At 48.4% G+C, this 17,276-nt stretch overlaps 1 protein-coding gene across 2 annotated transcripts in view; it reads right to left on the bottom strand.

The window, feature by feature from the left end:
- Positions 1–635: 635 nt before the first annotated feature.
- LOC137561759 (ankyrin repeat and sterile alpha motif domain-containing protein 1B-like) overlaps positions 636–17,276 on the bottom strand; it is a 145,559-nt gene continuing 128,918 nt past the window's right edge. For both annotated transcript variants that reach the window (XM_068273109.1, XM_068273108.1), the window contains exons 7-8: positions 10,489–10,656; positions 636–1,396 (exon numbers count right to left, since the gene is read on the bottom strand). In XM_068273109.1, coding sequence (XP_068129210.1) covers positions 1,292–1,396; positions 10,489–10,656 — 273 coding nt within the window. In that variant the 3' untranslated portion in view covers positions 636–1,291. The remainder of the gene's footprint in view (positions 1,397–10,488; positions 10,657–17,276) is intronic.

Here is a 17,276-nt window from a genome sequence, read left to right on the forward strand (position 1 = left end):
CGATACGCTAGCGTTTTGCCAAAACGATCAGCTGATGTTAATGGATGGGGCAACTTCCACAGGAGCATTTGCGTTTCCCAGAAACGCAAACGCAGGACCTGCAGCATTTTGGGAGCGTTAGCGCTTCATTGTAAAGTATTGAAACGCTAGCAGAAACGCTCAGCAAAACCTAAACTGAGCGGTTTTGCTAGCGTTTTGCGGTTCAGCACACTGTACCAAAATTAAAAATAATTCACAGGACCAATCAGGATAAAAACGCGAAACGCAAAACGCTACACAACCGCTGAGCAAAAAAATACACTGTTGCAAAACGCGACCGAAAACGCGCATGAATCCGCTTGCAAACCGCTCAGACAAAACGCTAGCGGTTGCGTTTTGCGGATTTCAGTGGGTTCCAGGCCATATACAGCGTTCAATAACCAGTATCAAGAGGCCAAACCCCACCCAGAAAAAAAATCTAATCCAAAACCATCATCTACGGTATGCCAAGTGAAATAAATACATTCAATAAAAAGTCAACTGCAATCAGACATCTTTTTGTGTCATTTTACTGACAATATCGTATTCTTTATGGATACAGTAATAGAATTTTTTTTTTACAATTTAATAACAAGGCTTCAACTTCAATAGCCTATAAAATATTATACAAAGAATTCTTTACATTGTTGCAAACCCAATTCCTTCCGAAAGATTGAGTACGTAATTAAATCACATACAATAGATAGAAAGATGCGTTTGTGCATAAAAATTAATCGATTTCTTGGCAGTTTCAATGTTCTGTTCTATTATTATTAATATTATTATTGACATTTCTTTTTTTTTTAATATATTTTTTTATTTTTTATTTGTAGTACGTAATTACACCGCTAGTCCTAATACTGCTTCAGGAGGCTGTTGATGATATTACTGCCACAAACCAACCGTCAAATGAAATTATTAGAACAAAATTTACATGAAGAATTAGGGTTTTTTTTTCTTTTTTTTTCCTTTTTCAATAAATCCAAATCCAAGTCTAAACAAATAAAAAAAATGAAAATGATGAAAAAAAAAAAGCAAAACACTGCGATCGAGAGAATTACGAGAGAAAAAAAATTGTCAAAAAAATGTATAAGGTTCCTTTACTTGGCAGTATTTGAAATATTGTTGGAGAACTGGCGCTTCTATTGGATGCTGGACGGTCCGCGCCAAAGGCTTGTTCTACTGCGCTTGAGAGCAGGCCGCTGTCTGAGTGGTCGATGCTTGTGGGCCCATGTATGAAGGCACACCAAGGAGATGGAACCGCTGGATTTTTTTAAAAGATGGTGGTCTCATACTTAGTGCTGATCCCTCGTTTCTCCTGTCCTGGCTCACAAATCCACGGCAGGTTGGCGAGCGTCTTTTGGTCAGATTGATCTATCTGTTGGGTGGAATTTTTGGGAACAGATTAGAATACGATAAGGATAGGCAGCACATACTTGCCAATGCTAACATTCTACAATAAACTCGCAAGATGGTCTAAAGACCCTTCCAGAAGAACAAAAGAAACACAGAAAGCACAGGAACCCTGTATAGTGTAGCGATTATCGTATTTTTCAGAATATAAGCAAAACGAGGAGATAACGTTTCTGCCTCTTATATGCCAAATACAGAGAGTCCCCAACTTAGGAATGCGCGCTGATTTGAACCGTCGAACCATCGCGGTGTTGTGGACTCCCTGTAGTGTCCCCTGTGTCCTCGCCGTGCATAAACTCAATTAGCGCCACAGCAGCTCAAGTAATCCACAGTTCCAGCGGCGATCACAGACCTCTCCTCTATTTCACTGTTCCCGTAGTGCCGGCTTCTGCTGATGACACGATTAGGTGAGCCACGCTGCCACTAAATGTGTTCAAGCACGGGGAACAGAGGAGACCATGGGGAGGGCGGAGGAGACCAGGAGGGGTGGGGGGAGTCAAGGAAACCGGGGGGAAGGAAAGAGCAAAGGAGGACAGAAGGGGAGCTAAGGACGACACAGAGGGACAGAAGGGGAGGCAAGGAGTACGGAAGGGAAGGCCAAGGAGGGCACGGGTGAAGCAAAGGAGGACACGGGGGACAGAAGGGGAACCATGGGTCACAGAAGAGGAAACAGGAGGACACATGGGGGGAACAGGAGGACACAATAATTGGAGGAGAACATCTACAAGATGTTCCTGGAACATGGATGCACCAGGTTTAGTATATTTTTGTACTGACAAAAAATGTGCTCAAAAGTCCCCCTCTCGGCTTACATGCGAGTCATGTGTGGCTGTGTCACCCCTTTCCCCCTCCATATGCTGCCGGGAGATGTCTGTCAGTGCCTGTGTGTCCTAGCCCCCGGCAGTGGTTGCTTGTCTGCAGAGTGGAGCGGCCGGGGACCCTTGCTGCCTGCATGAAGTATGTAGAACGTGCTGTAGTGGCTTACCTATCAGCGGCAGCACCGGGCCGTCTGCATTAAGTATGCTGCCAGGAGATATACCGCCGTGTGAAAGCAGGTTTCTGCGTCCCAGCCGGTGGCTCCGTGCCCACAGGAATGTCACCGGCCACTTGTAGGGGATCGCAGCGGTGACGTCAGTGCCGGGGTCTCCTATTCAGCATGTGACGCTCACGTTGTCTCATCTTTATGACGCCCTCTAGTGGCGTCTTGGTACACAGTGTGCGTGTCTCACAAGCGGAATAGGATACCCCGGCGCTGATGTTACTGCTGTGATCCCGTACAAGTGGCCGGGGACATTCCTGTGGGCACGGAGCTGCCGGCTGGGACGCAGACAGCTTCTTTCACAAAGCGGTATATCTCCTGGCAGACAGCCCCGGCGCTGATAGGTAAGCCACTACTGCACACTCTGCAAGCATGGGGGAGGGGAGGAGAGCATCTACTGCACCTAATATAGGGAGACACAGGGGGCCTAATATAGGGAGATACTGGGGGCACATCTGGCTAAGTAGGCGGAATGCCTAATATAGTGGGCACATATGGCTATAGTGGAGAAGCACATATGGCTATGGGGGGATTTTTAATATAGGGGGCATATCTGGCTATGGAGGAAGCCTAATAGGTGGTACATCTGGCAATAGGGGACTGCCTAATACAGGGGCACATCTGGCTATTGGGCTGCCTAATACAAGGGGTACATCTGGCTATGGAAGGATGCGTAATACAGGGGGCACATCTGGCTATTTATAACTATGTGGGGGGATTCGTCATACTTAAGGCACAGCTGTCTATCCTATGGGGGGGGGGGGGCTATAGTGGGGAGGGGGCTTATATGCGAGTCAATGACTTTTTCCTGATTTCTGAGGCAAAAGTTGAGGGTCGGCTTATATGCGGGTATATATGGTACTTTAGAGACACTCCCTGAAAATGGGCCCTTTAAAATGCATGAAACGTCCCTGTAACATGCATAAAAAATAGATTATCTGTAAATGTCCCCGGTTGTCCTTGAGAGCGTTTTTCCGCTGAAAGATGAGAAATACGTCAGGCAGTCCTGCCAAATCGTGGCCCGGGAGGTTTTATGTAGGGTAATCTTTCTCTTTGCGACGAGACTTGACAACGTTGACATGTTTTTAATGGATACACAGATGTAAACTGCCTCCGTGCCATTACATTTTAAGGATGACAACCAATGCTAGGTTTAATTAAAAGTGATGTAAGCTGTCAGTATCAAAGTGATATCTTTATTTTTTTATTCATGTTTTCTATTTTTACCCTTTCATCTGGCTCTCGAGTCTAGCTGACAACAGCATAGTGAGCTGCAGTGGAGTAGCTAGCAGGGCCGTATTTCTGGAAATGCCCCCAAAGGCCCAGGTCTTGGGTGGCTGCAGCCCAAGGGAGCGGCCAATCATGAGAAAGAGGTTGATGCATATGAAGGAGGAGGCTGAAAATCAGGATCAACACATGAAAAAGGAAGCTGATGTCTATGCCAGCTGCTCAAGAAAAAGAGGGGCTGCAGTAAATGGATACACATGGAAGGGGGCTGCACATGGAATGGGAGGGGCGATGCTGCACAAGGAAGGGGAGTTACAACACATTTGGCCTAGGGGCAGAAAAAGTATAAAAACAATTCATATGGCACATCAAACCTTCCGAGGACATCCACAGTATGAGAGGTGTAAGCAGGGGAGGGGACATCCACTGTATGAGAGGTGTATGCTGGGGAGGGGACAGCCACAGTATAAGAGGTGTAAGCAGAGGATGGGACATGCACAGTATGAGAGGTGCAAGCAGGGGAGGGGACATCCACAGTATGAGAGGTGTAAGCTGGGGAGGAGACATCTACAGTATGAGAGGTGTAAGCTGGGGAGGAGACATCTACAGTATGAGAGGTGTAAGCTGGGGAGGAGACATCTACAGTATGAGAGGTGTAAGCTGGGGAGGAGACATCTACAGTATGAGAGGTGTAAGCTGGGGAGGAGACATCCACAGTATGAGAGGTGTAAGCAGGGGAGGGGACATCCACAGCATGAGAGGTGTAAGCAGACGAGGGGACATCCACAGTATGAGAGGTGTAAGCAGGGGAGGGGAAAGCTGCAGTGTCAGAGCGGTGTAAGCAGGGGAGGGGACATCCACAGTATGAGAGGTGTAAGCTGGGGAGGAGATATCTACAGTATGAGAGGTGTACGCTGGGGAGGGGACATTCACAGTATGAGAGGTGTAAGCAGGGGAGGGGACATCCACAGCATGAGAGGTGTAAGCAGACGAGGGGACATCCACAGTATGAGAGGTGTAAGCAGGGGAGGGGACTGCTGCAGTGTCAGAGAGGTGTAAGCAGGGGAGGGGACATCCACAGTAGGAGAGGTGTAAGCAGGGGAGGGGACATCCACAGTATGAGAGGTGTAAGCAGAGGAGGGGACATCCACAGTATGAGAGGTGTAAGCAGTGGAGGGGACAGCCACAGTATGAGACGTGTATGCTGGGGAGGGGACATCCACAGTATGAGAGGTGTAGGCAAGGGATGGGACATCCACAGTATGAGAGGTGTAAGCAGGGGAGGGGACATCCACAGTATGAGAGGTGTAAGCAGGGGAGGGGACATTCACAGTATGAGAGGTGTAAGCAGGGGAGGGGACATGCACAGTATGAGAGGTGTAAGCAGTGGAGGGGACAGCCACAGTATGAGAGGTGTAAGCAGGGAAGGGGACATTCACAGTATGAGAGGTGAAAGCAGGGGAGGGGACAGCCACAGTATGAGAGGTGTAAGCAGGGGAGGAGACATCCACAGTATGAGAGGTGTAAGCAGGGGATGGGACATCCACAGTATGAGAGGTGTAAGCAGAGGAGGGGACATCCACAGTATGAGAGGTGTAAGCAGGGGAGGGGACATCCACAGTGTGAGGGGTGTAAGCAGGGGAGGGGACATCCACAGTATGAGAGGTGTAAGAATGGGAGGGGGCATCACAGTAAGAGAGGTGTAAGCAGGGGAGGGGACTTCTACAGTATTAGAGGTGTAAGCGGGGGAGGGGACTTCTACAGTATGAGAAGTGTAAGCCGGGCAGGGGACATTCACAGTATGAGAGGTGTAAGCAGGGGATGGGACATGCACAGTATTAGAGGTGTAAGCGGGGAAGGGAAAATGCACGGTAAAAGAGGTGTAAGCAGGGGAGGGGACATCCACAGTATGAGAGGTGTAAGCAGGGGAGGGGACATCCACAGTATGAGAGGTGTAAGCAAGGGAGGGGACATCCACAGTATGAGACGTGTATGCTGGGGAGGGGACATCCACAGTATGAGAGGTGTAGGCAAGGGATGGGACATCCACAGTATGAGAGGTGTAAGCAGGGGAGGGGACATCCACAGTATGAGAGGTGTAAGCAGGGGAGGGGACATCCACTGTATGAGATGTGTATGCTGGGGAGGGGACAGCCACAGTATGAGAGGTGTAAGCAGGGAAGGGGACATTCACAGTATGAGAGGTGAAAGCAGGGGAGGGGACAGCCACAGTATGAGAGGTGTAAGCAGGGGAGGGGACATCCACTGTATGAGAGGTGTAAGCAGGGGAGGGGACATGCACAGTATGAGAGGTGTAAGCAGTGGAGGGGACAGCCACAGTATGAGAGGTGTAAGCAGGGAAGGGGACATTCACAGTATGAGAGGTGAAAGCAGGGGAGGGGACAGCCACAGTATGAGAGGTGTAAGCAGGGGAGGGGACATCCACTGTATGAGAGGTGAAAGCAGGGGAGGGGACATCCACAGTATGAGAGGTGTAAGCAGTGGAGGGGATATCCACTGTATGAGAGGTGTATGCTGGGGAGGGGACAGCCACAGTATGAGAGGTGTAAGCAGGGGAGGGAACATCCACAGTATGAGAGGTGTAAGCAGGGGACGGGACAGCCACAGTATGAGAGGTGTAAGCAGGGGAGGAGACATCCACAGTATGAGAGGTGTAAGCAGGGGATGGGACATCCACAGTATGAGAAGAGTAAGCAGGGGAGGGGACATTCACAGTATAAGAGGTGTAAGCAGGGGATGGGACATCCACAGTATGAGAGGTGTAAGCAGGGGATGGGACATCCACAGTATGAGAGGTGTAAGCAGGGGAGGGGACATCCACAGTATGAGAGGTGTAAGCAGGGGAGGGGACATCCACAGTATGAGAGGTGGGGAACAGTTTGTTAATTGATTACCATTATGCAAAGCACATATAAAAGTCATCATTACCAGCACTGCACCATTGAAGAGCGAATACTGTGGTTGAACGAGGGCCCCCAGTAGGCCCCTCTGGTCATAGGGCCCTGGTGCAGTCGCAACCTCTGCATCCCCTATTGCTACACCACTGGTAAGCTGCACCTCCATCGTCAGCAAGATAAGGGGAGTGACGAGGTGTAAGCAGGGGAGGGGACATCCACTGTATGAGAGGTGTATGCTGGGGAGGGGATATCCACAGTATGAGAGGTGTAAGCAGGGAAGGGGATATCCACAGTATGAGAGGTGTAAGCTGGGGAGGAGACATCCACAGTATGAGAGGTGTAAGCTGGGGAGGAGACATCTACAGTATGAGAGGTGTACGCTGGGGAGGGGACATTCACAGTATGAGAGGTATAAGCAGGGGAGGGGACATCCACAGCATGAGAGGTGTAAGCAGACGAGGGGACATCCACAGTATGAGAGGTGTAAGCAGGGGAGGGGACTGCTGCAGTGTCAGAGAGGTGTAAGCAGGGGAGGGGACATCCACAGTAGGAGAGGTGTAAGCAGGGGAGGGGACATCCACAGTATGAGAGGTGTAAGCAGAGGAGGGGACATCCACAGTATGAGAGGTGTAAGCAGTGGAGGGGACAGCCACAGTATGAGACGTGTATGCTGGGGAGGGGACATCCACAGTATGAGAGGTGTAGGCAAGGGATGGGACATCCACAGTATGAGAGGTGTAAGCAGGGGAGGGGACATTCACAGTATGAGAGGTGTAAGCAGGGGAGGGGACATGCACAGTATGAGAGGTGTAAGCAGTGGAGGGGACAGCCACAGTATGAGAGGTGTAAGCAGGGAAGGGGACATTCACAGTATGAGAGGTGAAAGCAGGGGAGGGGACAGCCACAGTATGAGAGGTGTAAGCAGGGGAGGAGACATCCACAGTATGAGAGGTGTAAGCAGGGGATGGGACATCCACAGTATGAGAGGTGTAAGCAGAGGAGGGGACATCCACAGTATGAGAGGTGTAAGCAGGGGAGGGGACATCCACAGTGTGAGGGGTGTAAGCAGGGGAGGGGACATCCACAGTATGAGAGGTGTAAGAATGGGAGGGGGCATCACAGTAAGAGAGGTGTAAGCAGGGGAGGGGACTTCTACAGTATTAGAGGTGTAAGCGGGGGAGGGGACTTCTACAGTATGAGAAGTGTAAGCGGGGCAGGGGACATTCACAGTATGAGAGGTGTAAGCAGGGGATGGGACATGCACAGTATTAGAGGTGTAAGCGGGGAAGGGAAAATGCACGGTATAAGAGGTGTAAGCAGGGGAGGGGACATCCACAGTATGAGAGGTGTAAGCAAGGGAGGGGACATCCACAGTATGAGACGTGTATGCTGGGGAGGGGACATCCACAGTATGAGAGGTGTAGGCAAGGGATGGGACATCCACAGTATGAGAGGTGTAAGCAGGGGAGGGGACATCCACAGTATGAGAGGTGTAAGCAGGGGAGGGGACATCCACTGTATGAGATGTGTATGCTGGGGAGGGGACAGCCACAGTATGAGAGGTGTAAGCAGGGAAGGGGACATTCACAGTATGAGAGGTGAAAGCAGGGGAGGGGACAGCCACAGTATGAGAGGTGTAAGCAGGGGAGGGGACATCCACTGTATGAGAGGTGTAAGCAGGGGAGGGGACATGCACAGTATGAGAGGTGTAAGCAGTGGAGGGGACAGCCACAGTATGAGAGGTGTAAGCAGGGAAGGGGACATTCACAGTATGAGAGGTGAAAGCAGGGGAGGGGACAGCCACAGTATGAGAGGTGTAAGCAGGGGAGGGGACATCCACTGTATGAGAGGTGAAAGCAGGGGAGGGGACATCCACAGTATGAGAGGTGTAAGCAGTGGAGGGGATATCCACTGTATGAGAGGTGTATGCTGGGGAGGGGACAGCCACAGTATGAGAGGTGTAAGCAGGGGAGGGAACATCCACAGTATGAGAGGTGTAAGCAGGGGACGGGACAGCCACAGTATGAGAGGTGTAAGCAGGGGAGGAGACATCCACAGTATGAGAGGTGTAAGCAGGGGATGGGACATCCACAGTATGAGAAGAGTAAGCAGGGGAGGGGACATTCACAGTATAAGAGGTGTAAGCAGGGGATGGGACATCCACAGTATGAGAGGTGTAAGCAGGGGATGGGACATCCACAGTATGAGAGGTGTAAGCAGGGGAGGGGACATCCACAGTATGAGAGGTGTAAGCAGGGGAGGGGACATCCACAGTATGAGAGGTGGGGAACAGTTTGTTAATTGATTACCATTATGCAAAGCACATATAAAAGTCATCATTACCAGCACTGCACCATTGAAGAGCGAATACTGTGGTTGAGCGAGGGCCCCCAGTAGGCCCCTCTGGTCATAGGGCCCTGGTGCAGTCGCAACCTCTGCATCCCCTATTGCTACACCACTGGTAAGCTGCACCTCCATCGTCAGCAAGATAAGGGGAGTGACGATTCAGATACCTTTACAAATTTTGCATTGAGATCATCTGCCTTTGTACATCGACAGATCATGTGATGTGATTAATTGGGGGGGGGGGGGGGGAAGGGGTGGCACTGATGTTACCCTAAAAATGTGCCTTCTCTAGGTTTTCTATGCAGATGCCAGAGATACAGCTTAATACTTAAAGGATACCCGAGGTGACATGTGACATGATAAGATAGACATGTGTATGTACAGTGCCTAGCACACTAATAACTATGCTGTGTTCCTTTTTTTCTTTCTCTGCCTGAAAGAGTTAAATATCAGATATGTAAGTGGCTGACTCAGACAGGAAGTGACTACAGTGTGAACCTCACTGATAAGAAATTCCAACTATAAAACACTTTACTAGCAGAAAATGGCTACTGAGAGCAGGAAAGAGATAAAAAGGTTCAATAGTTCATAGGTTTTTTTGCTCTGGCATTCTTCAATGAATGTGTCATTGAGCAAAAACAATAAAACAGTTAAAACTTAGAGTAGATTTAAAAATAAAATAAAACTGTGGAATACCTTAAAAAGTCATTTTTAGGAGAAGGAAGATAAATACAATCGTTTATTTCATTACTTTATTTTTGCTTCGGGTGTCCTTCAAAGATGTCCATACATCTCTAGATTTAGTGGCCGATCAACCATCAGATTCGATAAGTATTATCAGTGGGGGAGAGGGTTTGGGTGGTTATCATTACTTACCTGCTTCTCTAGTCCTCCACCCCACATCCGTCTGCATGGGATTCACCATCTACCGGCAATGTCAAGTACCACAGTGCATGCTGGGAGATGTACTCACATAAACAAACTACATCTCCCGGCATGCACTGCGGCGGTCAGAGGCGAGCAACACTCAATCTGCTGCACCCTCCAGTTTTTCCCTTGGGGAACATGGAAAATTTCTTACGGATGTGGGGCCAGAGGAGCAGCCTCAACCCCTGTCCCCTCCTGTCCTACCATAGGGGTAACCCTGGCAATTGCCCCTGGACTCCTGCAGTGCAGTGGGACCTGACAGGCCCTGGTGGGGTGTCAGGAGAATTTGGCAGCCCCTAATGCCGCTTTGGGGGGGCGGAGCTCTTATCAGGGGGACCCTCAGGTTAATTTTCCCCGAGTGAGCCCACTGCACCTAGAACTGGCCCTGCCCCCAATGGCACAATTTATTATGAACATCTCTTATGGGGAGATTCATTTTATATATTTTCATATTTAGATGCTGAGTTAAACAGAAGGAATTTGCAAGTTCCCCTCCCAGAAGAGCTACAAGTGATGCCCTGATTGGCTGCAGAGGTTTTTGGTGTCACACGCTTCCTCTTCCTGCGGTGGGCGGTGCCCGGGGGCGTGCTGCTGGCTTACCGTTGGCTTTCGGATGCTGACGCGGGGTTTGGGGATGGGTTTTGTAGGCTTGCTGTCGAAGCTCTCTGGAAGTGTCGAGGAGTGGCCGCCTTTCCTGGCCTGCAGTGCGAGCTGATATGCGACTTCGAACGCTTGTCCTAATGTCAGGATGATCTCATAGGCTAAGTTCTGCAGGGAAGGAAAACAGAATATTAATGAACTCTATATACATCAGCTCTCGTTATACAGTGCATACGTGGTGGCAGGGCAGTTGCCGAGCCGCCAGATGCGATGCACGGTGACCACAAACCGCATCTAATACAAAGCAGTAAATATACAGCACAGACCCTGGTATCCGGCACATGGCGGGGGCCACCTGATGCCGGATACATGTGCTTTCCAGATGCTTGAGCAATGGATGAAAAAGCACAACCCCTCCCCCCCATAAATACTCCCTGAGCCTCTAGTGATGCCTTGTAGTCTCCCTGCAGTTCCTAGCGGGCTCCTGGCAGCTTTCCGGCGTCCTCCGTGCATGTGAGCCAATGTGTCACCTGTCTCTCCATCTGGTCGGTCAGGTGACACACCAGCTCACATGCACGGCACCAGCAAGCTGCTGGGAGCTGCAGGGAGACTACAAGACATCACTGGAGGCTCGGTAAGTATTTTAATGCCTCCAAAATCCACTATACCCTCAGGCATGCCAGTTAGTTGAGACTTCCAGTTGCCTGAGCTCCAGATAACGGGGACTTTGCTGTTTAAATGAATTCCGCTCTGCATTCCCCATCCATTTCAGAAGCAATAAAATATTCCTTGAAACTATATTTCATCTTTAAAGAGAACCCGAGGCGGTTCCATGGGGGGGCGGATGGGAGACAGTGGCATGTCAGGAGGCAGAGAACATGCATCTGTGTGTCCCCCCCCCCTGCCGATCTCTACCCACACCGCCGCGCTATAGCCCCCCGAGATCAGCAACAATATTTGTCGCTATCTCGGAGGAAAACACAGGGAGAGGGATTCCCTGTTCCTGCAGGGTTTCCAGAGCTGCCATTGGGCAGTTCTCTCCATGGCCACGCCTCCTGCAGACCGTTAGAGACGCACAGTCTCCCATTCCACGTCATGACCCAGAGGTCAAGAAAGTGAAAGGAGGACACAGGAGCGGCGGTTTTTGCAGCTACCTGATTGGCTCAGCCCCCCGGATCAGGTACCTACATTTTTTCATTTCATTAGCCCACCTCGGACTCTGTTTAAGACCCCTTTTACCCTTGCAATGCAAGTGTATGGGGTCTTGCACACTTGCCGCGTCACACCAGAAGCTTCCAAATCGCAGCCGAGCCAACGCAAAGTAGGCAGAATGTTACCGTATGAATTCTGTTGTGCGGTAATCACTGGAGTTAATGGGCGATGCAGGAATTTAATCGCTGGGAGTGCGGCGCATCGCATATGACCCTGTCGGCGAACTCTGCTCTCTGATGTGGCAGAAGTACCACCGCAACGCAAAAAAACCTGTCAAACCGGCCTACAGAGAAACCTGTGGTGAGACGGATATGGAGGCGGACATGTTTATTTAATACTAGCTGATTGCCCGGCGTTGTCCGGGTATGTATTTGGCTGGTGTCGGCTCCACCCACTTTTTCTAACCCTAACACACAAACACTCAATGACCAAGTTTGTGAGCTTTGTAGTCTTTGGCATCGATAATTTGCATTGAAATGAAAAAATCTGATTGGCTGTTTGTGGCTTCACCCCCTTTTCTGAATTTGAACCCCAGTCACCCAATGACCAACTGTACCAGGTTTGAGGCCTGTGCCATTAACAGTGCAAGAATGGTAGCAATTAAATATTCCCTTGAAAAGCAATAGGTGAAGCTTAATACACTTTTGTAGGCTCCACCCACTTTTCTGATTATTAATCCCATTCGCTGAGTGACCAACTGTGCAAAGTTTAAGAACCCTCCCATTAACAGTGTAAGAATGGCTGCAGTTTACATTTTCCCAGTGACATTTGTATTTGTCTCCACCCACTGATGACCCGACGTTGCCCGGGTATATATTTGACTGGTGTTGGCTCCACCCACTTTCTAACCCTAACGCACAAACACTCAATGACCAAGTTTGTGAGCTTTGGTGTCTTTAGCATCAATAATTTGTATATACCCATAGAAATTAAACAAATCAGATTGGCTGTTTGTGGCTCTGCCCCTCTCCAGCATTTGAACCCCAGTCACCCAATGACAAACTGTAGCAGGTTTGAGGCATCTGCTATTACCAGTATAAAAATGGCAGCAATTTAAATATTCCCCTTGAAAATCAACAGGTGAACTTTTTTAGGCTCCACCCACTTTTCTGAATATTAATCCCAGTCACCCAGTAACCAGCTGTGCAAAGTTTGAGAACCCTGCCATTAACAGCGAAGAAGGGCTGCAGTTTACAATTTCCCAGAAAAATCTGTTTTTGACTCCACCAACTTTTTGTAACCTTGACACACAGTCACTACTCAATGACCAATTTTGTGAGCTTTTGGGTTCCTGGCATCAAAATTGTGTGAATGGAAGAAGTTTATCCAAAAAAAGCAAATCTGATTGGCTGTTTGTGGCTCCACCCCTTTAGTGAATTTGAACCCCAGTCACTTGATGACCGACTGTAGCAGGTTTGAGGCCTCTGCCATTAACAGTGTAAGAATGACAGCAGTTTCAATATTCCCCTTAAAAATCAATAGGTGAATTTTGATTGGTTCTTGTAGGCTCCACCTACTTTTCTGAATATTAATCCTAGTCCCCCAGTGACCAACTGTGTCAAGTTTGAGAACCCTGCCATTAACAGTGTAAGAATTTCCCCATGTAAAAAGTTAGTTGTTTTTGGCTCTGCCCACTATTTCTAACCTTGACATACAGTCACTCAATGACCAAGTTTATGAGCTGTGGGGACTTTGGCATCAATAAGTTGCATTTTACCATTGAAATTAAACAAATCTGATTGGCTGTTTTGGCCCACTCCCTTTTCAGAATTTAAACCCCAGTCTCCCAGTGACTGACTGTACCAGATTTGAGGCCTCTGCCATTAAGAGTGTATGAATAGGAGCAATGTAAATATTCCCCTTGAAAATCAAAAGGTTAATTTTCATTGGCTGCTGTAGGCTCCACCCACTTTCCTGAATATTAGTCCCAGTCACCCAGTGGCCAACTGTGTCAAGTTTGAGAACCCTGCCAATAACAGAATGGCTGAAATCAATCTAAAAAAATCAGATTGGCTGTTTGTGGCTCCACCCACTTTAGTGAATTCGGACCCCAGTCACCCAATAACTGACTGTATCAGGTTTGAGAACCCTTCCATTAACAGTGTAAGAATGGTAGCAATGTAAATGTTCCCCCTTGAAAATCAATAGGTACATTTTGATTGGCTGTTTTTAGGCTCCACCCACATTTCTGAATATTAATCCCAGTCACCCAGTGGCCAATTGTGTCAAGTTTGGGAACCCTGCCATGTAAAAAATTAAGTTGTTGGCGCCGGCCACTTTTTCTAACCTTGACATACAGTCACTCAATTATCAAGTTTATCAGCTTTGGGGTCCTTGGTATCAATACTTTGTATATTCCCATTGAAAAATAAACAAATCTGATTGGCTGTTTGTGGCTCCGCTCCCTTTCTGAATATGAACCCTAATCACCCAGTGACCAACTGTACCAGGTTTGAGGCATCTGCTATTAACAGTATAAGAATGGTAGCAGCTTAAATATTCCCTTTGAAAACCGAAAGGTGAATTTTTATTGGCTGTTGTAGGCTCCACCTACCTTCCAAATTCTTAATCTCATTCATCCAGTGACCAACTGTGCAAAATTTGAGAACACTGCCATTAACGGCGTAAGAATGGCTACAGTTTATATTTTCCTAGTAAAATTTGTTTTTGGCTCCGCCCACTTTTTGTAACCTGGACACACAGTCACTCAATGACCAAGTTTGTGAGCTTTCAGGTTCCTGGCATCAAAAATGTGTGAATGGAAGCAGTTTATCCACCAAGGAAATCTGATTGGCTGTTTGTGGCCCCGCCCCTTTTGTGAATTTTGACCCCAGTCACCCAAAGACTGACTGTAGCAAGTTTGAAGCCTCTGCCATTAACAGTTGTAAGAATGGCAGCAGTTAAAATATTCCCCTAGAAAATCTATAGGTGAATTTTGATTGGCTTTTGTAGGCCCCACCCACTTTCCTGAATATTAATCCCAGTCACCCAGTGACCAAGTGTGCAAAGTTTAAACACCCTGCGATTTACAGTCTAAGAATGGCTGCAGTTTACATTTTCCCATTTAAAATGAATGGCTAAAAGTTGATTGGCTGTTTTATGCTCCGCCCACGTTTCCTGGATTTGTAACCTCGGTCACCAAGTGACCAGCTGTGCCAAGTGTGGGGACTCTGGCTTGATTACTGTGAGAATGGCAGCCTTTTCCATTTTTTTCCATTGACTTTAATGGGTGAAATGTGATTTGCTGTTTGTAGCTCCGCCCAGGTGTGCAGGGGGGACGCGAGACCCCCAGAACCTATCATCCCAGGTAGTAAGGGATCTGTGTACCAAGTTTCGTTCAAATCGGTTAAGGCGTTTTCGAGTGATCGCGGCACATACACACATACACACACATACACACACACATCCGATTTTATATACTGTATATAGATATAGCACTGACATCTCCTGCAGCACATTACAGAGTACATAGGCATGTCACTGACTGTCCTCAGAGGAGCACATACTCTAATCCCTGCCATAGTCATAGTGTATTATCCTACCATATTATTATTATGTATTTATATAGCTCTGACATCTTCTGCAGCACTGTATAGAGTACATAGTCATGTCACTGACTGTCCTCAGAGGAGCTCACAGTCTAATCCTACCATAGTCATAGTCTAATGTCCTACCATATTATTATTATGTATCTATATAGCACTGACACCTTCTGCAGCACTTTACAGAGTACATAGTCATGTCACTGACTGTCCTCAGAGGAGCTCACAGTCTAATCCTACCATAGTCATAGTCTAATGTCCTACCATATTATTATTATGTATCTATATAGCACTGACACCTTCTGCAGCACTTTACAGAGTACATAGTCATGTCACTGACTGTCCCCAGAGGAGCTCACAATCTAATCCTACCATAGTCATAGTCTAATGTCCCACCATATTATTATTATGTATTCATATAGCACTGACATCTTCTGCAGCACTTTACAGAGTACATAACGTCACTGACTGTCCTCAGAGGAGCTCACAATCTAATTCTACCACAGTCAAAAAGTAGTGAGAACATACAAATACCATGCAGATAGTGACCTGCCCCAGACTCAGACCAGGGACCCAGCATTGAAAAAGCGAGAGTGCGAATCACTACACTGCCATGCTGAAAAAAATCACACACAAAAAACCCCGCTTCCCAGAAGTATTTTAATATCTAAATGTGAATTGAGTTCTGTTATTAACAAACATAAAATGTCACTTGAACGAGGGGGTCTGGGCAAAACATAAAAACAACAACAAGATGTAACTCCATCTGTGTAAAGTTTAATGAGGATGTTTTTGCACATTTCCTTGTCATTTATCACTTGTATCTTCTTCTTGGATAATAAAGCTCACATTTCTTGTTTTAGTGTGACAGCCGTAATTAGTATGAGTGAGAATTTACTCCTTCTGTTACAAGATGGCCAGCAGGCATTTGTAGTCAAGCAGCCATATAAGCAGCGGCCAATCACTGCTAGGCATTATGGGTAGCGTTATACCTCCCAACTTTTTGAAATAAGAAAGCTGGACACTTTAAAGGACTTACGAGGCCAAAATCGTTAAAAAAAGTCAAGTACCTGGAAGGTGTTTAAATGCACAGAGGATGCTGTCTGCGCCCTCCGTGCAGTTCCGCCGGGTCCCCTTCCTGAAATCGCCCCCCGTGCCGATCGAGACCCCACAGGCCGGGTCGCAGCCGCACTCGGGGCAATGCGGACTGCGCAGCCGCGGCCAGCTCCGGCGGCCATATTAGGAGCGGCATGAGAGCCCGACCCAGCCTGTGGGGTCGCGATCGGCACGGGGGCGATTTCAGGAAGGGGACCCGGCGGAACTGCACGGAGGGCGCAGACAGCATCCTCTGTGCATTTAAACATCTTCCAGGTACTTGACTTTAACGATTTTGGCCTCGTAAGTCCTTTAACTACTTCCCGACCGCCGTATAGACAAATGGCGGCCGGGAAGCTGACGCCGCAAGGACCGCCGTATAGACAAAATGCGGCGGTCCTTGTATGGGCGTGGGCGGAGCGATCGCGTCATCCGTGACGCGATCCTCCGCCGGGAGTCGGAAGCCTGGCATTTTGCCTCTGCTCGCCGGCCACTTAGCAGAGCCGGCGAGCGGAGGAATCCATACAATGGGCCAATCAGAATGTATAAGGCACTTTGTTAAGTAAACAAAGTGCCTTATACGTGCTTCCTCCTCGCCTCGTGGTCTCATTGTTGCAGAGACCACTAGCGAGGAGGAAGCACTTTGTGAGTATACAGCACACACGTTTTTTTTGCCTACAGCCCCCCTGATCTCCCACCCCAGGCCTCATACCCCCCCTGATCACCCCAGCAGACCCCTGCCAGCACCCTTGCACCCCTTTAAAAACCCCAACCCCCCCACCTATCACTAACTTTAAACGCTATCCCCTGCGTTAGGTCCCTAACTGCCTCCTAGTCACCCCTGATCCCCCCCCCCTACCTTTAGATCACCCCCAGACTCCATCCCAGACTACCCCCCTGTATACTGTATACATCTGTATACAGCTACCTTACCCTCTG

The sequence above is a fragment of the Hyperolius riggenbachi genome, chromosome 3 (assembly GCF_040937935.1).
Source record: "Hyperolius riggenbachi isolate aHypRig1 chromosome 3, aHypRig1.pri, whole genome shotgun sequence".
NCBI lineage: Eukaryota > Metazoa > Chordata > Amphibia > Anura > Hyperoliidae > Hyperolius > Hyperolius riggenbachi.